General features: G+C 41.5%; 2 protein-coding genes across 3 annotated transcripts in view; one reads left to right on the forward strand and one right to left on the reverse strand.

Moving 5' to 3' along the window:
• The window catches only part of Fkbp9 (FKBP prolyl isomerase 9), a 165,495-nt gene that overhangs the window by 105,661 nt on the left and 37,687 nt on the right, over nt 1-22,147 (forward strand). For both annotated transcript variants that reach the window (XM_045136212.1, XM_045136213.1), the window contains exon 6: nt 21,180-21,325. In XM_045136212.1, the coding sequence (XP_044992147.1) occupies nt 21,180-21,325 (146 nt within the window). The remainder of the gene's footprint in view (nt 1-21,179; nt 21,326-22,147) is intronic.
• On the reverse strand, nt 14,540-17,419 carry LOC105943672 (keratinocyte-associated transmembrane protein 2-like). The gene is made up of 2 exons (XM_012947521.2): nt 17,415-17,419; nt 14,540-15,496 (listed from the first exon to the last, which is right to left on the reverse strand). Exons 1-2 carry the CDS (start codon nt 17,417-17,419, stop codon nt 14,782-14,784), a joined length of 720 nt encoding a protein of 239 aa, XP_012802975.1. The 3' UTR covers nt 14,540-14,781.

Genomic DNA, 22,147 nt, shown 5'->3' on the forward strand with positions numbered 1-22,147 from the left:
TTCTCACGCAAAAGCCCAGTCATCTGTAGCTAGGATCCACATATGAGAGAGAACATGTGGCGCTTGGCTTTCTGGGCCTGGGTTACCTGACTTAGTATAATACTTTCCAGGTCCATCCATTTTTCTGCAAATTTCATAACTTCATTTTTCTTTACCGCTGAGTAGAACTCCATTGTATAAATGTACCACATCTTCATTATCCACTCATCTGTTGAGGGACATCTAGGCTGGTTCCATTTCCCAGCTATTATAAATTGAGCAGCAATAAACATGGTTGAGCATGTTCTTCTAAGGAAATGAGATGAGTCCTTTGGATATATGCCTAGGAGCGCTATAGCTGGGTCATATGGTAGATCAATCTCTAGCTGCTTTAGGAACCTCCACTCTGTTTTCCACAATCAGCCTTATTTTTATTACTCAGTATTATTTTAGATATTTGAGGGGTTTTTTTTTTTTTGTAATTCCAAATGACTTTTTGGATTGTTTTTTCTATGTCTATGAAGAATGCCTTTGGAATTTTGATGGGGATTGCCTTAAATGTGTAGATTGCTTTTGGTAAGATTGCCTTTTTCACAATATTGATTCTTCCAATCCAGGAACAAGGGATGTTTTTCCATTTCCTAGTGTCTTCTGCAATTTCTAGTTTGAGTGTTTTAAAGTTTTCATTGTAGAGATCCTTTACTTCCTTGGCTAGGTTTATTCCAAGGTACTTTATTTTCTTTGATGCTACATGGCTGTAGGTGTTTATCAGCTCTAACAGTTTGCTGGTAGTATTTAGGGTCCTTTATGTATAAAATCATGTCATCTGTAAATAATGATAACTTGATATGTTCCTTTCTAATTTGTATCCCTTTTATGTGCATCTCTTATTGCTATGGCTAAGACTTCCAGTACTACATCAAATAAAATTGGGTACAGTGGACACCCTTGTCTTGTTCCTGATTTATGTGGAAAAGTTTCTAATTTTTCCCCATTTAGTAATATGTTGGCTGTAAGCTTGTCATAATAGCCTTTTTTAAAATTTTTATTTATTTATTTATTTGAGAGTGACAGACACAGAGAGAAAGACAGATAGAGGGAGAGAGAGAGAATGGGCGCGCCAGGACTACCAGCCTCTGCAAACGAACTCCAAACGCATGCGCCCCCTTGTGCATCTGGCTAACGTGGGACCTAGGGAACCGAGCCTCGAACCGGGGTCCTTAGGCTTCACAGGCAAGCGCTTAACCGCTAAGCCATCTCTCCAGCCCCATAAATAGCCTTTTTATATCGAAATGTGTTCCTTCTATTTCCAGTCTCTGTTGGACTTTTATCATGAAGGGATATTGGATTTTGTCAAATGCTTTGTCTGCGTCTAATGAGATGATCATGTAATTTTTGTCTTTCAGCCCATTTATGTAATGCATTACATATGTTGAACCATCCCTGCATCTCTGGGATAAAGCCTAGTTGGTCAGGGTGAATGATCTTTCTGATATAGTCTTGTATTCTGTTTGCCAATATTTATTGAAAATTTTTTGCATCTATGTTCATGAGGGAGAATGGTCTGTAATTTTCCTTTTTTGTTTTATCTTTGCCTGGTTTTTATATCAGTGTGATGCTGGCTTCATAGAAGGAGTTTGGTAGGATTCCTTCTTTTTCTATTTTATGGAAAAGCTTAGGAAGCAATGGTGTTAGTTCTTACCTGAAAGTCTGGTAAAATTCAGCAGTGATTCTGTCTGGGCCTGGCCTTTTTTTAGTTGGGAGATTTTTGATAACTGCTTGGATCTTCATGCTTGTTATTGGGCTATTTAAGTGATTAATCTAATCTTGGTTCAATTTAGGTAGGTCATATAAATCGAGGAAATCATCCATTTTTTTCAGATTTTCATACTTTGTGTAATACATGCTTTTATTGTATGTCCCTAAGGCTTTTTGAATTTCTTTGTTACCTGTTGTGATGTTACTGTTTTCATCTCTACTCATATATAAGTCCAGGTAGGGTAAAGTAACCTTGCTTGACAGTCATTATCTTTCAGAACTTGGAATACATCACTCCAAGCCCTTCTGGCTTTTAAAGTTTGTGTTGAATAATCTGCTGTAATCCTGAAGGTCTTGCCTTTGTAGGTAAATTAATTTTTCTCTCTAACTGCTTTCAGTATTTTTTCTTTGGTTTATATGTTTGGTAGTTTAATTATAATATGGCAAGGAGAGGTTTTTTCCAGGTTTTGTCTGGCTGGTGTTCTAAAGGATTCCTGTATCTGCATTGGCACCTCTTTCCCAATTTGGGGGAAGTTTTCTTTTATGATTTTGTTGAAGATGCCTACATGCCTTTGGAGTAAAATTCTTCTCCTTCTACTATACTCTGAATTCTTTTTTTTTTTAAATATTTTATTTATTATTTATTTGAGAGCAATGAGATAAAGAGAAAGACAGATAGAGGGAGAGAGAGAGAGAATGGGCGCGCCAGGGCTTCCAGCCTCTGCAAATGAACTCCAGACACGTGCGCCCCCTTGTGCATCTGGCTAACGTGGGACCTGGGGAACCGAGCCTCGAACCGGGGTCCTTAGGCTTCACAGGCGAGCGCTTAACCGCTAAGCCATCTCTCCAGCCCTATACCCTGAATTCTTATGTTTGATCTTTTCATAGTGTCCCAAATATCTTGAAATTCCCATTCATACTTTCTTTTAGTTTGTGTTTCTCTTTGTTGGGCTATATTAGATCTACCACCTGATATTCTATCCTGTTCATCATCCATTCTACTGGTGAGATTTTCTACAGAGTTTTTTTTTATTTCATTAATTGTGTTCTTCACTGCTAGTAATTCTGACTGTTTTTTTTTTATCTTCTATTTCCTTATTTATGTCTAGTATTGACCTCTTTATTTCATTAAATTGGCGTCCTGTGTCTTCTTTGATTCCTTTGATTTCCTCTTTTATTCCTTTGACTTTTCTTTGACTTCTTTGAACATATTTATAATCATTCCTTTGAAACATTCTCAGGCATTTCCTCTAACTCGTTTTTACTGGAGGTCATTTCTGATCATTAATACTTTTTGGTGGATTTATATGGTCTTGATTTTTGGTGTTTCTTGTGTTATAATGTATATACTTTTGCATCTTGGATTAATTTAATGCTTAGATTTTCTAGTTAGCTGTGTATTATTAGATGTATCAATCAATCTGATGTTATATATCTTCAGGGTAGGAGCTTAAGGTGGTAGGTGTGGCTCTCCATACTCTCACAGTATTTACAAAAGTGACCCTAGGTGTTGGGTTTGCCTGCTATGAGAGTGTTCAAGTAGGCTGAGTGGAACAAAATATGGATAGATTCTAAAATTTAACTAAACAATGTACACTTTCAATGAGAAACAGCACAGAGTATTTATGCAAGAGTCTGTATTAGGACAACCAGATCATCTGTGATGAGGTGGTTAAGATTTCTGGTCTGTTGAGGGTTCCTTGTCAGCTTGTGATCAAGTGTGACCCTTCCCTAATGTATAACAGAAGAGGAAACAAAGCTACTTTAAATCAAGACGCAATAAATATCAAGCCCAAAATATAGCTTATTTAAAAATGTGAAATCTGACCTTCCACCAGACTTAACATATAATTTATCCTGATATGGAAGATGCAATTAGCACTTCCGGTTCAGGAATATATACCATGTTTATTTGGCGGGTACTGACCTGGTATAATCCCAGTTACCTTTTGGGATAATTTTGGTCTCAATTATGCTGCAGTCGTGCTTGGATCCCTGTTTGGTGTGTTGTGGGTTCAAGTAGGCTGGCTGGGTTGCTGAACCACTGCTCTGTTCACTAGAGCTGGGCACTGGCGTTGGGGGTTGGGAGGCTGTCGATGGTGGCTCTAGTTCTCTCGCTGGTCCACGTGATCCCCTACCTCATGATCTGCTCCTCTGTTGTTCTCCCTTCATGTTTCTTGAGTTTGCAAAGAGCTCTGGTGTGAGTAGAGAATCCCCTCACCTGGCTTTTCCTGTGGCTCAAGCCAAGCTTGACTGCTGTGCTCCCACGGACCTGGCACCGCTGCTGCTGGAGCCGCTTCTGCCCGCCCATGTGGGCTCTGGATGCTCTGGATCTCTCCTACTTCTCTGCTACTGTTTTAATTTCTTATATACCTCACTTTTTTTTGTAAAAATGTGTATTTTGCTGTTTTTTTTTTTATTGACTTTTCCTACCTGGCTTCTTTGGCGTGGTTCCTACGTCATGATCTTAACCAGAAGTCTAATAATAATTCTTTTATATGGAATAATAGTTCTTAATATCAGTAGTCTTAAGGGCTCAATTAGAATACACAGTCTTGCAGACTGGATCAAAAGGCTGGGTTCTTCTGTTTGTTGACTCCTCCTATCTCCATAAAATACAGGCACTACATTAGGATGAAAGGGTGAAAAATGGTATTTCAAGCAAATGGGTGAGGAAACAAGCAGGTATTGCTATCCTACTATCTGTCAGGATAGACTTCAAACCAACATTAGTTAGGAAAGATAAAGGTCATGTATATTGACTAAAGGAGCAATCCAGTGAAAGGACATTATAATTGTAAACATATACACACCAAACATTAGTGCTGCCAATTTCATAAAACAAACACTACTAGACTTAAGAGCACATATAACAACCAAGCACAATTTTAGTGGGAGACTTCAATACCCCTCTTACCAATTGACAGATCATCCTGGAAGAAAGTAAACAGAGAAGCATTTGGATTAAATAACAAAGAAACAAATGGACCTAAGAGACATCTAAAGAACATTCCACGCAAATGGTACAGAACCCACATTCTTTTTAGCAGCACATGGAATATCTTCTAAAATATACTGTATATTATGATACAAAGCAAATCTTAACAAATACAGGAAAACTGAAATACTTCCTTGTACTCTATCTGATCACAACAGGATTAAACTGCAAATCAACAGCAAGAAAGACTATGGATCATAAACAAATTCATGGAAACTAAACAGTACCCTACAGAATAATGAATGGGTCATTGAAGAAATAAAAAAATGAATAAAAAATTCATAGAATCATATGATAATGAAAACACAACATACCAAAACCTATGTGATATAGATAAGACAGTCATAAGAAGGAAATTTGTAGTGTTGAGTGACTATATTAAGGAATTAGAGCCATGTGTGGTGGTGCACACGGTTAATCTCAGCATTTGGGAGGCAAAGTTAGGAGGATAGCTGTGAGTTTGAGGCCAGTTTGAGACTGCATAGTGAATTCCAGATCAACCTGGGCTGGAGCAAAAACTTGCCTTGAAAAAAAAGACATTAAAGAGGGGCCTGGAGAGATAGCTCAGTGGTTAAGTTGCTTGACTGCAAAGCCTAATGACGCAGGCTCAATTCCCCAGAACCCATGTAAAGCCAGATGCACATAGTGGTGCATACATCTGGAGTTCATTTGCAGTGGCTAGAGGCCTTGGTGTACCCATGATATATATGCCTCTTTCTTTCAAATCAAAAAATAAATGGGTGCCTGCCTTGGAGAGAACAAAACAGTGAAAATTAAGAAGGTATCAAGGCTACACACCATTGGGAGATAGGGCTGAGTGCCATGGTTGCATGCCAGGGCTACATGCCATTCCAGGAAGTCTGCCTGGGAGGGAACAAGGGAGCAAAGGTCAACGGGAGCAGCTAACCAACTTGGATTCTACTCCTCACACCCACCTTGCAAGATGCCATCACACAACTCCAATTTTTTGTTTATTTTCTGAAGAAGGGCTGAAGCAGAAGAAACTGCATAATACCAGCTCCCGCTCCCAGGAGAAGCTTGGAGCTGATCTCACTCCAGAAAGGCAAACAGCAAATAGATCTGGAAGATCAGTGCCTATGTGGGTTGGCAGGCAAGCCAGGCCTCCCAGGGTCCTACCCAGGTTGGCTGGAAAGTGGCACACACACACAAAACAGACCTCTTCAGGCTCACACCCACCCACCACAATCTACATTCTTCAATCCCACACCCACCGTGATCCATTTTGATCAGTTCACCCAACACAAGCTATATGAGAGCTGATACTGCTGCACCATAAGTGAGACAACTGATCTCAAGATGGGAAGACTGCAATGCAAAGGAAATAACACACAACATACAACACAGGGGTCACTCACCAAGACTAACTAGTTCCACAACGGAAGATCCCAATGAAAATTTAGAGGAAAACTAACGCATAGAACCTAAAAATAAAACCACAACAAGCATTTTAACTAACCTTAGTGAGACCATGAAAAAAAGGGCTGGTTGAATGGGAAAAAAATGGACAAAGAGTAATCAAACAGGAACTCCAAGAATGGCTGAAGGAAAAAATGGAAGAAAATTAGCAAGATGAATTCAAATTATAAATCAAAGCGTGGCTCAGTGAATTGGAAGAAATGCAACAAAAGCATGGGTGAAGGAATGGAAGATAATCAACAGAATAACTCAGTCAATGGCTGAAGGAAACCACAGAGAATCAGGAAATAGTACACCATAGATAGCTTAAGGAAATCAAAAGCAATTAAAAAGAAATCAACAGGGTACTTGCGAGAAAGATGCCAGCATACTAGCCACACCAAAGCAGCTACAGAGGGAAATAAACAGAAACACAGCAAAATAAACTCTTCTACTGAAAAGTGAAGGTATGTAAATTAATTATAAACAGAACCAGAGAAGCAGGAGAGACCAAGATCTTCCAGAAAGGAGGAAAATGGCCAAAATCCCACTGAGGGGCTAGCAACCCCAATCCGCAAGCCCTCCCAGCCGGTGGCACAGAGCAGCAGGAACAGAAACAAAGTGAGGGGATTTTCCACTCATATCAGCCTCCTCACAAAGTTAAGAAATCCAAAGGAGTCACCATAGGCCAGCTGAGTACCTGCTGAAGGAGAATACAAATGAGATGAGATGAGCAGCTCCAGTACGACTCCAGGCTTCCTGTGTCGTCAGTCTCCTATGCCAGAACCATTGGGGCCATAAATATCTGGAAAACTCATTCACCCCTGGCACTGAGAGAGATCAAGGAGGTGCACTCACCATTGGTGAGATTGGAAGCCATCCCAAAAGTTAACAGGGAGTACTTAATACAAAACCAGATACATAAGCCTGTACTAGAACTGTGAATCTCTCTTTCCATTTCAGGAAAGGTTATGTATTATATTTGAATGATATATTCTTGGTTGGCTTCACCCTTCACAAATAAACTGTATTTTGTTGTTGAATATTGTTGCCTTTGATGTTTCCTGATTTTTTATGGCCTTTGTCTTTTTACTAAGTCACTGTTGGGGGTAGGGACTGGCTGGCCCCAAGATGAATTAGCACCCCTTTCAGACCTGACAGGATTGACAGGATTAAGGGTAAGGGGAACACACACCCTTACGGACTTTGGCTTTACCAGATTATCTGTTTAGTTTAATCCCCATGCTTGTAAATACTTTGTGCTTGTTTTGATTGAATGCCTATATTGCTCAGTTGAATTTTAGAATTTGCCAGTAATTTCCTTCACCAAGTCTAGTACAATACTTGAATAGCAGGCAAAATCAACTCCTAGGGTTACTTCTGGATAAATATATATACTATGCTTATCAAACTTCCAGTAAGCACTTATCTTAATATACATACCATTATATTAGTGCTACTCTCACTTTGGGTAGAGAATCTTCTCTTTTCAGATGGCAGTGACCTTGGGATGACTCAGAAGCTTTCATAGTGCTGGAAAGAAGTGACTGGAGTACTGAGTAACATCTCGATCACACTTTCCAAGGCTCAGGGTCTAATGTGGAAGAGGTGGCAGAAAGAATGTAAGAGCCAAAGGAAGGGTAAGACTCCTTACAATGTGCTCCCTCCAGACATAAATGGCTTGGATATCTATGACCTCATAGTGCCTGACACTACCTACATAAGACCATCATAAGAGGAGGAAAAGATCATGACATTAAAATAAAAGAGAGACTGATTGAGATGGGGAGGGGATATGATGGAGAATAGAATTTCAAAGGGGAAAGTGGGGGGAGGGAGGGTATTACCATGGGATATTTTTTATAATCATGGAAGATGTTAATGAAAATTAAGAAAAAAATGAAAAAGAAAAAAAAAGAATTCAGGGCAGCCAGGTGTGGTGGGTTAAAAGTTCCTTACACACCTTCACTTTTCTATAGAAGAGTGTATTGGGAGTTAGTCTGCCTCCTTTCCCCTAGGCTGCTTTGGTATGTCAATCTTGACTGGAAGCCTCTCTTACAGACTTTTTGTTGTTGTTTTGTTTTGTTTTTCCAGGTAGGGTCTTGCTCTAGCCCAGGCTGACCTGGAATTCTCTATGTAGTCTCAGGCTAGCCTGAGACCTCTTCCTTCTGTATGCTGGAATTTAAGTCATGCTCCACTACTGCTAGCTTCTCTTTCATTCTTTCTGCTACCTTTTCTGCAATGTTCCCTGAGCCTTAGGGCAGGGGATGTGATAGAGATGTATTATTTAGTGCTGAGCACTCAACAGTCACTCTCAGCACTTTGATAAGTTTTGGGTCTTCTCAGTAGTCACTGCCATCTGCTAAAAGAAGTTTCTCTGATCAAAGGCTAGAGCAGCATAAACATAAATATTTAGAGGTCAATTTGATGTTTATAACATATCCATTTAGCCAAGCAACAGTAATAGCTTTTCCACTAGGGCAGATGACCTTTCTAGTTGTAGGCTTCTTTTTAAAAAAATATATTGTATTTTCATTTATTTACTTACTTGACAGAGAAAGAGGGAGAGAGAAGAAAGAGAGAATGGGCATGCCAGGGCCTCCAGCCACTGCAGATGAACTCCAGACGCGTGTACCCCCTTGTTTACCTGGCTAATGTGGGTTCTCGGGAATCAAACCTGGGTCCTTTGGCTTTGCAGGCAAACACCTTAACTGCTAAGCTTTTCCTCCAGCCCATAGGCTTTTGACTGGTTTTTCAGTACCAGGCATGAATTGCCTTCCTTGCAGCAGACCGCAAATCTAATCAGAGAACAGTTGGTTTCTCTTATAACAGACATCCCACTATTATACCATTGGGCTTTTTATCTGGTTTGTGAGTTGTGTGGCTCACAGGGTCCCCTAGTAGTTAATGTTGTTGAAGACTTCTCTCCCCTATACCCTGAATAGCACTTTCTAGTGCTGTGACAGCTACTCAGCAAGGAGGAAGCTTCCAGCTTAGTTGTAAATTGATTTCTCAGTGTCTTGCAACTGAAGCATGTGGTGTCTTCAGAAATGGGGTCTTACTCTCTAGTTCTGATGGGCAACCAAGAACATTGGCAATAGCCTATATTGTTTTGGGAGACTTAAGGGCATTTCTGACTAAGAACTCACTAGGAGGTATCCAACCCCTAGCTTCTGGACACAGCATTATCCACCCCAACAGGGTAATTTGTCCAAACTTTTTAATTTAATTTAATATTTTAACTTAGAGAGAGAGAGAATTGACACAACAGTGCCTGAGCCACTAAAGTTGAACTCCAGATGCTTGTGCCACCTAGTAGGCACATGTGACCTTGCACTTGCCTCACCTTTGTGTGTCTGGCTTACGTGGGCTCTGGAGAGTTGAGCATGGGTCCTTAGGCTTTGCAGGCAAGCACCTTAACTGATAAACCATTTCTCCAGCCCTTTTTTTTTTTATTTAATTTTTATTTTTAAATTATATTTTCTCTCTTTTTTGTATTTATTTATTTGGCAGAGAAAGAGGAATTGAGGGAGAGAGAGAAAGAGAGAAAGAGAATGGGTATGCCAGGGCCTTCAGCTACTGCAGACGAACTCCAGACGTGTGCTCCCCTTTGTGCATCTGGCTAACGTGGATCCTGGGGAATTTTGAACCTGGGTCCTTTGGCTTTGCAGGCAAATGCCTTAACCGCTAAGTCACCCTTCCAGACCTCTGTCTCTCTCTTTTAAAGTATTTATTTATTTGCAAGTAGAGAAAGATAGAGAAAAGAGAGACAGAGAGAATGGACAATGCCAGGGCTTCTAGCCACTGCAAACCAACTCTAGATACATTTGCTACCTTGTGCACCTGTCTTTACATTGGCACTGGTGAATTGAACTCAGGTGAGTGCCAGGTTGACCTGGGTTAGAGTTAAACCCTACCTTGAAAAAAACAACCAAAGCTTTTTTTTGGTTTGTTTTTGTTTTTTGAGGTTGGGTCTTGCTCTAGCCCACACTGACCTGGAATTCACTATGTTGTCTCATGGTGGCCTTGAACTCACAGCTATCCTCCTACCTCTGCCTCCTGAGTGCTGGTATGAAAGGCATGCACAACATTAAAAACTTTCTTTTTTTCAAGTGAGGGTCTCACTCTAGCTCAGGCTCACCTGGAATTCACTATATAGTCTCAGGGTGGCCTTGACCTCACAACTATCCTTCTACCTCTACCTCCCAAATGCTGGGATTAAAGGTGTGTGCCACCACACCGAGCCAAAAGTTTTATATATTAATTTGAGAGTATATGGGTGCACTAGAGCCTCCTGCCACTACAAATAAACTTCAAGTGCATGTGCCACTTTGTGTGTCTGACTTTTAGTGGGTACTAGGGAATTGAACTCAGACTAGCAGGCATTACAAGCAAGGACCTTTAACTGTTGAGCCATCTCCTCAGCCAAATTTTATACACACACACACACACACACACACACACACACATATAAATACACACACACACACACACACACATATACACATACACACATACATATACATATATATATGTGTATGTATAGCTGCACCCATGTTTCCACTTTTCTGGACACTGTAATTTTTCCTTTTTTGTTTTAAATATTCATGTATTAAATTTGGCACTTTTTCAAAACACAAGGAAAATAAAATTTCATTAAAGCACAGGGTTATAATTTGGGAATAAAATGAATCACTTTATGGAAAGCACGTGTGTGTGTGTGTGTGTGTGTGTGTGTGTATGTGTGATAAAATATTGATAATAGGGGTCTTTAGAGAATGTTACCTACTATAAATTTTTATTTATTTATTTATTTTATTCACAATTTCCATGATTATAAACAATATTTGATGGTAATTCCCTCCCTCCTGCCACTTTCCCCTTTGAAACTCTACTCACCATCATATCCACTCCTCATCTCAATCAGTCTCTCTTTTAATTTGATGTCATAATCTTTTCCTCCTATTATGATGGTCTTGAGTAGGTAGTGTCAGGCACTGTGAGGGCATGGATATCCAGGCCATTTTTTGTCTGGAGAAGCACATTGTAAGGAGTCCTACCCTTCCTTTGGCCCTTACATTCTTTTTTTTATTATTTATTTATTTGAGAGCGACAGACACAGAGAGAAAGACAGATAGAGGGAGAGAGAGAGAATGGGCGCACCAGGGCTTCCAGCCACTGCAAACGAACTCCAGACACGTGCGCCCCCTTGTGCATCTGGCTAACGTGGGACCTGGGGAACCGAGCCTCGAACCGGGGTCCTTAGGCTTCACAGGCAAGCGCTTAACCACTAAGCCATCTCTCCAGCCCTGGCCCTTACATTCTTTTTGCTACCTCTTCCACAGTGGACCCTGAGCCTTGGAAAGTATGATAGAGATATTTCAGTGCTGAACATCTTCTGTCACTTCTCAGCACCATGGTGGCTTCTGAGGCATCCCAAGGTCACCACCATCTGAAAAGGGAAGTTTCTCTAACCAAAAGTGAGAGTAGCATTAATACATGGGTATGAACATTAAGAGAAATGCTTACTGGGCAGTTTGGTGAGCATCGTATATACATTTAGCCAGACAGTAGCAGACATTACACCCCTGTTGTAGGCTTTCAGTATCAGGGATGTATTCCCTCCCATGGAGTGGGCCTCTAGTCAAATTAGAGAGCAGTTGGTTTCCCCCATAACAGACGTGCCACTATTGTGCCCACTGGTGAGTATCTTCACTGGTGATTTTTCTCTCTTTCCCATTGAACTGCATGCAATGTGGCTTTTTCCAGCTTTCTGTCAGCTAGTATACATGGAGGAAGTTTTCAGCTTAGCTCCAGCAGGATTTCTCACTGACCTTGCAGCCCAAGCATGTGGAGTCTTCAGCAATATGGTCTTGCCATCTATTCCTGGTGGGAAGCCAAGGGATTTGGCAATGGTCTGTAATGTTTTGGGGGTATCAGAGACCTTCCTGGCCAGCAACTCACTGGAAGGTATCCCATCCCTGGCACTGAAAATTTTCTAGTAACATCTATGGCTCCTGTGTGTTCCATTGTCAAAAAGTAGGTATCCATATGACTTATTTATATCCACTTAGATTCTGATTAGCCTTCCCTCCACCTTTCCTTTACTCAGTCTTTTCCCCTGACCTCACTTAGGCCTTTACACTCTCATTAATCTGTTCTTCTACTTACATATATACAATACCATCCTATTAAGTCCCCCTTCCCTCCCTTTCTATTCCCTTTATATCTCCTTTCTAGATTACTGGCCTCTGCTACTGAGCTTTCTTCCTACTTACACAGAAGTTCAATTATTTGTAGCTAGGATCCATATATGAAAGAGAACATGTGACGCTTGGATTTCTGGGCCTGGGTTACCTCACTTATATAATCCTTTCCAGATCCATCCGTTTTCCTGCAAATTTCATAACTTCATTTTTCTTTTTTTGTTTTTTTTGTTTTTTGTTTCGAGGTAGGTCTCACTGTAGCCGAGGCTGACCTGGAATTCACTACGGAGTCTCAGGGTGGCCTTAAACTCAAGGCAATCCTCCTATCTCTGCCTCCCGAGTGCTGGGATTAAAGGCGTGCACCACCACGCCCGGCTTCATTTTTCTTTATTGCTGTGTAGAACTCCATTGTGCCATATCTTCATTATCCACTCATCAGTTGAGGGGCATCTAGGCTGGTTCCATTTCCTAGATATTTTGGATAAAGCAGCAATAAACATGGTTGAGCAAGTATCTCTAAGGTAGTGAGATGAGTCCTTAGGATATATGCCTAGGAGTGGTGTAGCTGGCTCATATGGTAGATTTATTTTTAGCTGTCTCAGGAACCTCCACACTGATTTACACAATGGCTGCACCAGATTGCATTCCCACCAACAGTATAGAAGGATTTCTCTTTTTCTGCATCCTTGCCAGCATTTATGGTCACTTGTTTTCATGATGGTAGCCAATGACAGGATTGAGACGGAATCTCAATGTAGTTTTAATTTGCATTTCCCTGATGACTAGGGATATAGAACATTTGTTTAGTTGTTTATATGCCATCTGTATTTTTTTTTTTTTTAGGTTCATGTCTTTACCATTTATTTAAAATCTTACTCAAAATATTAAATAAAACCATTTCAAATGTGAAAGAAGTGACTGCAACAAGACAGTTCTTGGCTACTTCCATGAGGCCGCCCCGCCTACGGGCAGCGCTGTCCGCTGTCCGGAGAGGAAGGACAGGCTGTTCCATCTACCCCGAGCACGCGGCCACTGGCTCATCTGGGCCTTGTTGAACACATAGTGAAGCATGTTTTCTAGAAAGCTGTAGCGACACCTGTAAGTTAACCACGGTTCAAATTGAATATTTACATCCTGATCAGTTCTTTATAACAAAAAGACAGGCTAAAATGAAACGCAGTACGTAACTTCCGGTTGCTGGGCGGTGGGGAGAAAGCAAGGCAGAAGGCAGAGCGTTCGACACGCTTGTCTTTCATGTCTACAGAGCTCCTTGCAATTGTCCCTTTAATCTGAAAGACCTGGATACAGTGTTAAGTGATAATGGCCTCTCCACCATGTTCACACTTGGTCTGAGTAAGTGAGAAACCACAGTACAAAGTCTGCACCCCGCCCAGTGCTTGACACGCTGGACTTGGTGAGCAGTACCTGCTGCGCACTCCATGCAGCTCAGCAGTTCCCACCTCTAAGTTTAGTTCAGTCATTCAAACCGAAGTAACATTTATTCATCTATGCTCCTTGCAAACTGCAGTCTCTTGCCAGAACCTCAAGACATGTCTATGTCTCACAGAAAATTGTAGTCAGATTAAGCAGCAGCTGCATTACCTAAAGCTGCCCAAAAACATCCAGAGCAGTTTTGAGAGAAAAAAAAATTACTTTCATACAAAGCATTATATCATATAATATCCTTGTGCATTAAGGTCAAGGACTCTAAAAAGCAACGTTAGGACTGTGCGTGGTAAGCCGCCCATCACACCGGGACGCGGAAGGCTGGGGCCGGAGGGCACGCGCTGAGGGCTACTGCTGTTTGCAGAGGCCACACGTGCGCGTGTGCACTGGATGCTTGGTGACATGACGACACACAGAACAAACACGGGAAGGATAAAGGCAAAAAATATTCAAATTAACATTCCTAGAATTGGTAGTTTTTATTTCTCCTTGCTTGATTCAAAGCTTCTAGAAATAGGTATCGATTTAGGGAAAAAAAGTTTTTGAGGCTACTCTGGGCTACATGGTAAGACTCCATCTCAAAAAAAAATTTTTTTAATTTAAAAAACGGCAAAGCAAGACAACAGCACTTGTATGGCAGAATGTCTCAGCACTGGTAGTCACAGCACTGGGAACAGCCACAGATTCGGGATCTTGCCAAAGGGGCACGCCTTCCAGAAGGACAGCAGACAGACAATAAAAACAGCACAGATACAAGGTAATGCTTAAATCACATTTCAGACACCTGATTAAACTCAGCTCTAAAGTAGACAAAAAGTTCCTATGCTCCTTGTTTGTGACATTGACCCCCAAAGCACCAAGGCAAAAGAGAGATCCACCTCTCATTTTAAAGTACCAATTGCCTATGGCAAACATCTGCACAATATAAAAAGTCAAGCAAATAAAATTACATAAAAAGCAAACTCCAATCACAGTGCTTTAGAAAATATAGTCATTGGTAATCTTGAGGGAGGGCATAGCCTCATGGACATTCTGGTCCAGACGGTGGTATTCCACTGCTTTGGAACAAAGGCCATCCCGCCATCTCCTGCTTTGGACAAGGAGGAAAATCTTCCTTTTGTTGTGATATACAACATAAACGACAGCTATACAAAAAGCAAAAATAATAAGATGAAAAAAGAAATAGCTATCTTCCTCTTCCATATTTGAGGATGGCGCCTTAAAAGATTTCACTGACTGTTCGATTCCCACATAAGCCCTGCTTTCTTCCAGAGCCTCCTCGGGCTCCTCATCCCTGGGGTTGCTGGTCCAGTCGTAGTCTGGTTCTCCGCAGTCTCCATTGTCCAGAGTGTCTTTGGCTGTGGAAGGAGAACTATTGAGGGAAAGAAGATCCTCATCTTCCATGCTGGGATGGTCATTGCTGTCGGCCTCCTCGAGGGACACAGAAGCGGTGGGCAGGGGCGTGGGGGCTTCAGACGCTCCTCCACTCTTCTCAGTGCTGGTCGAGGGAGGGACAGTGGTATTGATGTGGGAACCAGGTTTGGTTTCGTTTTCAGAATTTGAAATGTGTACGATAAGAGGAGAATTCTTTGTGTCATGTGTGGCATTATCCAGTGACTCGATGGCCGCGGACGCGAGCACGAGCGCCAGGAGCAGTGGCGGTGCCAGCCCTCCGCGGGTCGGCCCTGTATTTCTTCTTTTGAGAACTCTCTTATTTAGTTCCATAGCCCAATTTTCTTTTTCCCTGGTTTTTTGATGTAGGGTCTCACTGTAGCCCAGGCTGACCTGAAATTCACTATGTGATCTCAGGGTGGCCTCAAACTCATGGCTGTCCACCTACCTCTGCCTCCCAAGTGCTGGGATTAAAGGCGTGCGCCACCATGCCTGGCTTTCATAGCCCATTTTTTTTTTAATTGGGTTTGATTTCTTATTAATTTTTTACATTCTTTATATATCCTAGATATTAATCCTCTATCAGATGTATAGCTGGCAAAGATTTTCTCCCATTCTGTAGGTTGCCTCTTTGCTCCATTCACAGTGTCTTTTGCTGCACAAACACTTTGTAATTTCATGAGGTCCCAGCGGTTAATCTGTGGTTTTATTGTCTGAGCATTTGGGGTTATATCCTGAAAGTCTTTGCAAAGACCAATATGTTGAAGGGTTTCTCCTACTTTTTCCCCTAGCAATTTCAGAGTTTCAGGTCTGATATTAAGGTCTTTGATTCATTTGGACTTAATTCTTTGTTTGTTTGTTTGTTTTTTTCGAGTTAGGGTTTCACTCTAGCCCAGGCTGAGCTGGAATTCACTCTGTAGTCTCAGGGTGGCCTTGAACTCTTGGTGATCCTCCTACCTCTGCCTCCTGAGTGCTGGGATTAAAGGCGTGTGCCACCATGCCCGGCTTTTTGGATTTAATTCTTATGCATGGAATAAGGATCTATTTTCATCTTTCTACAGATACATATCCAGTTTTCCCAGCACCATTTGTTGAAGAGGCTATCATTTCTCCAATGAATATTTTTGTCATTTTTATTGAATATCAAGTGACTATAGCTACCTGGACTTATATCTGGGTCCTCTATTCTGTTCCATTGATCTACATGTCTGTTTTTGTATCAGTACCTTGGTGTTTTTGTTACTGTGGCTCTGAAGTATAGGTTAAAATTAGGTATAGTGATATCACCAGCCCTATTTTTGTTGCTCAAAAGTGTTTTAGATATTTGATCGTTTTGTGCTTCCAAATGAAGTTTTGGATTGTTTTTTCTATTTCCATGAAGAATGTCATTGCAAAGTCTCCTCACCTGGTTTTTCCTCCAGCTCAGGCTGAGCCTTAGGGCTGTGGCCTGTGGACCTGGTTCTGCTGCTGCTGGAGCTGTTTCTGCCTGCTTCTGTGGCTCTCAGTGCTCTGGATCTTTCCTATTTCTCTGCTGCTGTTTATAATTTCTTATACAGCTCACTTTTTAGTAGAAAAGTATATTTCGCTGGGCTTTTTTTAATGGCTTTTTCTCCCTTAGGCTGGTTTGGCATGGTTTCCTATGCTACCATCTTAACGAAAGTCCTATTTATTTATTTTTAAATTTATTTATTTATTTTATTTATTTAAGAGAGAGAGAGAGACAGATAGAGAAAGAGAATGGGTGCACCAGTGCTTTCAGCCACTACAAACGTACTCCAGAAGCATGCACCACCTTGTGCCACTTGCTTACCTGGGTCCTGGGGAATCAAACCTGGATCCTTCAGCTTTGTAGGCAAGTACCTTAACCACTAAGCCATCCCTCCATTCCTATTTATTTATTTATCTAGTTTTTGGTTTTTCTATCTCTGGCTGACCTCAAATTAACTCTGTATTCTCAGGGTGGCCTCAAACTCACAGCAATCCTCCTGCATCTGCCTCCTGAGTGCTGGGATTAAAGGTGTGCACCACCACAGCTGGCTTATTTATTTATTTTTGATAGTTTGTTTGTTTGACACAGGCTCTTATAGCCCAGGCTTTCCTTCAACTCACGATCCTCCAGCCTTTGCCCTCTGAGTCCGTGTGCTGGGATTACAGGCATGTGCTACCTCTGATAATATCCTCAATGTTGGGAGATAAAGTCCTTATGTGTGAAAACTTACACCATCTTTGCCACATTTGAGAATTCCATAGAGAAGTTCCCACTATTATGTCTGACTAACATAGCTCAGGGAAATTCCTCTTAATGTAGAATAAACTTGAAAAGGTATTCAAAGGACCCGAGGTGCCTCGTCACTGCTTCCCCCAGGAGGCAGCCCTGATTCAATAGTTGCTGCACTGAGGGCACCACCCAGCAGTGGGGCACAGCCAGCTGGCAGTCCTTGCAGCGCCACCAAGGAAGACCTTTTCTTTTTTTTAGTTTTTTTTTAGGTAGGGTTTCACTCTAGCTCAGGCTGACTGGGAATTCACTATGTAGTCTCAGGGTAGCCTCAAACTCACAGTGATCCTCCTGAGTGCTGGGATTAGAGGTGTGTGCCACCATGCCTGCCTGGCCTTTTTTTTTTTTTTTTTTTTTTGTTATTTTTGTATTTGTATTTGTTTATTTGAGAGAGAGAATGGGCGTGCCAGGGACTTCAGCTACTGCAAACGAACTCCAGATGCATGTACCACTTTGTGCATCTGGCTTATGTAGGTCCTGGGGAATTGAACCTGGGCTTCTTTGGCTTTGTAGAGAAGTGCCTTAATTGGTAAGCATCTCTCCAGTACGTTTCTTATTCTATGTTTCCTCCCTGCAGTAGAGAGGTATGATACTGACCAAGTATAACACATGATCCTGGCTCTGAATTTCCCATAGCCATGAAGCTGCTGACTGCAGGGGTCTTTTTGAAAATGGCACCTTGCTGGGCATGGTGGCACACACCTTTAATCCCAGCACTTGGAAGGTAGAGGTAGGAGGAGCACCATGAGTTGTAGGCCACACTAAGACTACATAGTGCATTCCAAGTTAGTTTAGGCTAGAGTGAAACTCTGCCTTGAAAAACAAAATAAAAAACAGAAAGAAAGAAAGAAAATGGCATCTTACTATCCCTCTGATAGAGTGGTACAGAGAGTACTGAGCTGAGAAGGATTTCTGTGCAGCTCTCCCAGTGTTGCTGCAACTTTTGCTTTTTCATCTTCCTCTTTTTCTTTTTCCTTTTTCAAGGCAGGGTATCACTCTACCCCAGACTGGTCTGCACCTCACTCTGTAGCGCTAGGCTGACCTCAGATTCAAGGCAATCTTATCTCAGCCTCCCAAGTACTAAGGCTAAAGGCTGAGGCTCCCTGTCTTAAACATGGTTCAAGTCACTCCCTCTCATATGGAGTGAGGAGTCTCTAGACCTACTGATCCTTCTGGGATGGACTTTCCCTCCCCCATCCCCTTCTTGTTCTGCTTTGTAAACTTCCTTCTTTCATTTTGCTCTTAGACAAGAGATTTTTGGTCATTGTCCATCTCTGATAGCAGTTATCCAGTTTCCTCAGTTTATTCCAATTTTTGGTATTTTCCAATATTGCTAATTTATTTTATTATTTAAATTACTATTGCAACTACTTTCTTTTGTGGGGATCTCGCTATGTAGCTCAAGCTGGCCTTGAACTTAGGATCCTCTTATTTTGTCACCTCCCTTACACCTAAGTGTTGGTCTTACTGGCATGTACCACAATTTCCTGACCTAGAAGTACTTTAATAAACTTTCCTTCTTATCCTCCCCATCACCATATATACACCACTAGGATTTTGATAGAAATCATTTTAAAAGTTATAAATTAGTTTGGAGAGCACTCACAGTGTTACACTTTTCAACTTTGCCACTGGGGAACTTATTGTTTTCTCCACTTGGTCTTTACTTAAAAACATTATTTATTTGCAAGGAGAGAGTGAGAGAGAAAATGAATATATGGGTATGCCAGGTCCTTTTGCTGCTGCAAAGCACTCCAGATGCATGTGGGTACTGGAAAATCAAGCCCAGTCATTAGGGTTTGCAGGCATGCTAAAGCCATCTCTCCAGCCTTTAAATGTATTCAAAGTTCATTATAATTCAGCCCCACCCTGCTCTTCCAATGTCATCTTCTGAGAATGTTTCTTGCCTGTCTACATGGCCCTTGTATTTTACAATGTGCCTCCTATAGCCTTTGGCGTTTGCCATCTCCCCGGCCCATTGGAACCTTTGCTGACCATTTTACCTGGCAGCAGGCCCCACACCCGCAATTTGTTACTTGATGTTGCTTTATTAGCAACTCATTCTGTATATATGCACTGCTCTCTTTCCTTGGTGTCCAGCACTGGACTGCTCATTGCTGATGCTCACTACATGCCTGACAGAGAGGTAGTAACCCAGGGAAGGGAGAGTCAGGTATTGTCTTCCTTTCCTCTGCTGTGTTCCTGGCCTGGATAATACCAGGGAGAAAGCTTGGTGTTGATTGTTGAGGGCTGTTTCTTCTTAGAAGGGAATTGGCACTTCTCCATGGCCTCTTCGGGGTCTCTATATGGATGACTTCCTATTTACTAGGTGAGGAGAATCATCTCTTGCTATCATTTCTTCGGGCCTTTTAGCTTTGAGGTCACCAAGAGGTTGTGAGAAGGGTGTGCCTTACAATCCCACCTCTTCTTCATCCTTATCTCCCCTTCTGTTTCCCTCCACTCCCTCTTTAGTGTTTGGAATTGAACTTGAAGTGAATTGAAATTGAATTGAGTATGGCACATGCTAGGCAAGTGTTCTACCACTGTTGTAGATCCTTAGCTCTAAGATGGAATTTTTTTAAAAAAGAATATTTATTTGCAAGGAAAGAGAGAATGAGAGAGAGGGAGTGGATGCAACAGGGCTTCTTGCCATAGCAAACTCCAGAGGCATGTACCACCTTGTGCATCTGGCTTAATGTGAGTACTGGGGCATCAAACCCAGGCCATCAGGCTTTGAAAGCAAGCACCTTTAACCACTGAGCAATCTCTTCAGCTCCAGGACAGGATTTTTGCCTCATCTGCACCAGGGATATGGGTACTGGATGCAAATCAAGTTTTTTATTTTTTTGACTTTGTATATGAAGTATTATTTTATTTAAGAACAATCAGGCTTTAGGAGAATTGGCTCTTTCCAGTAGATTCATAATATTCAGACTCAGTAGGCAATTTTTTAAGAGTCTGGTCTTGTCCACTGAGCCAAGCATTTGACCTTCTGCCAGGGGAACTTGGAAACCCTAGGTTCTAACTGAGAATAGAGATATTTCATCCAGTGACAGAGACATAGAATTTAATTTTTCTTGGTAATCAGAATTTTTTCCCCCATTTTTCAAGGTAGGGTCTTGCTTTAGTTCAGGCTGACCTGGAATTCACTATGTAGTCTCAGGCTAGCCTGGAACTCACAGTGATCCTACTACCTCTGCCTCCCCAATGCTGAGATTAAAGGCATGCACTACCAATATCCAGCTTCAGAATGTTTATATCTGGGGTTTGGAGTGTGTCTTAGTAGTAGAGCTCTTGCACAAGGTCCTGGAGTTCATATATAGTATTAAAAAAGAAAAAGAATATTTATATCCCACATAGATAGGTGACCTACCCATTATCTATTGAAGATATTGTCCTTCTAACATTCTACTAAGGTATTTTTTTTTCTTCACTTTACTTTGTGACCAAGTATACAGAAAGTTTCTCTCAACCTGTTTTCCATTTATAACTTGATATATCCAGAAAGGGGGTTTGGAGGCTCATTTTGGGACAGTTTCTGCAGGTGGATGCTCACACGTTCAATACTCCAGGGGAGTATGTTACTTGGCTGTGTCCTCAGATTCTGTGATTTATCTAATACATGGGTCTGAAGGCTCTTTGATCCTTTTATGTTGTGGTCCTGACTCATTTAAACAGCTGCTGTGATGTTATCTTTCTTCTTTTCCAGCTACTCACGGAACCACACCTTTGACACATACATTGGGCAAGGCTATGTGATTCCTGGGATGGATGAAGGCTTACTTGGTGTTTGCATCGGTGAGAAGCGACGGATTGTGGTTCCCCCTCACTTGGGGTATGGAGAGGAAGGAAGAGGTGAGTATTACCTACTTTCCTCACTAACTGGCTAATTTCATATTGCTCAGTTCAGAGCTTGTATAACAAGGAAACTAAAATTCTGCTTAAGACTTCATCCCACAGATGGATTTTATTTGCAGAGCAGCCAGTTCCACTTTCCTTTTGAGGCTTTTTTTTTTTTTTTTTTTGGTGTGTGTGTGTGTGTGTGTCTGTCTGTCTGTCTGTCTGTCTGTCTTTGAGGTAGGGTCTCTCTCTAGCCCAGACTGACCTGGAATTCACTCTGTAGTCTCAGCGTGGTCTCCAATTCACGGGAGTCTTCCTATCTCTGCCTCCCAAGTGCTGGGATTAAAGGCATGGTGTATGCACCACCATGCCAGGCTTTGAAAAGTTTTAAGTCTATACAAAAGTTGAAAGGACTGCCTAGAAAATTCTACTTTGTTGAATCAATTGTTGACATTTTCTTAGATATTAACATTCTTTGTGCTTGCTTATTTATTCGTTTATTTTTATTTATTTATTATTTTTTAATTAACAATTTCCATGATTATAAAAAATATCCCATGGTAATACCCTCCTTCCTCCCACTTCTCCCTTTGAAACTCCATTCTCCATCATATCCCCTCCCCATCTGAATCAATCTCTCTTATTTTGATGTCATGATCTTTGCCTCCTATTATGACGATCTTGTGTAGGTAGTGTCAGGCACTGTGAGGTCATAGATATACAGGCCATTTTGTGTCTGGGGGGAGAAGGTTATAAGAAGTCCTACCTTTCCTTTGGCTATTACATTCTTTCCACCACCTCTTCTGCATTAGTCCCTGAGCCTTGGAAGGTTTGATA

This window comes from Jaculus jaculus, chromosome 16 (assembly GCF_020740685.1).
Source record: "Jaculus jaculus isolate mJacJac1 chromosome 16, mJacJac1.mat.Y.cur, whole genome shotgun sequence".
Taxonomy (NCBI): Eukaryota; Metazoa; Chordata; class Mammalia; order Rodentia; family Dipodidae; genus Jaculus; species Jaculus jaculus.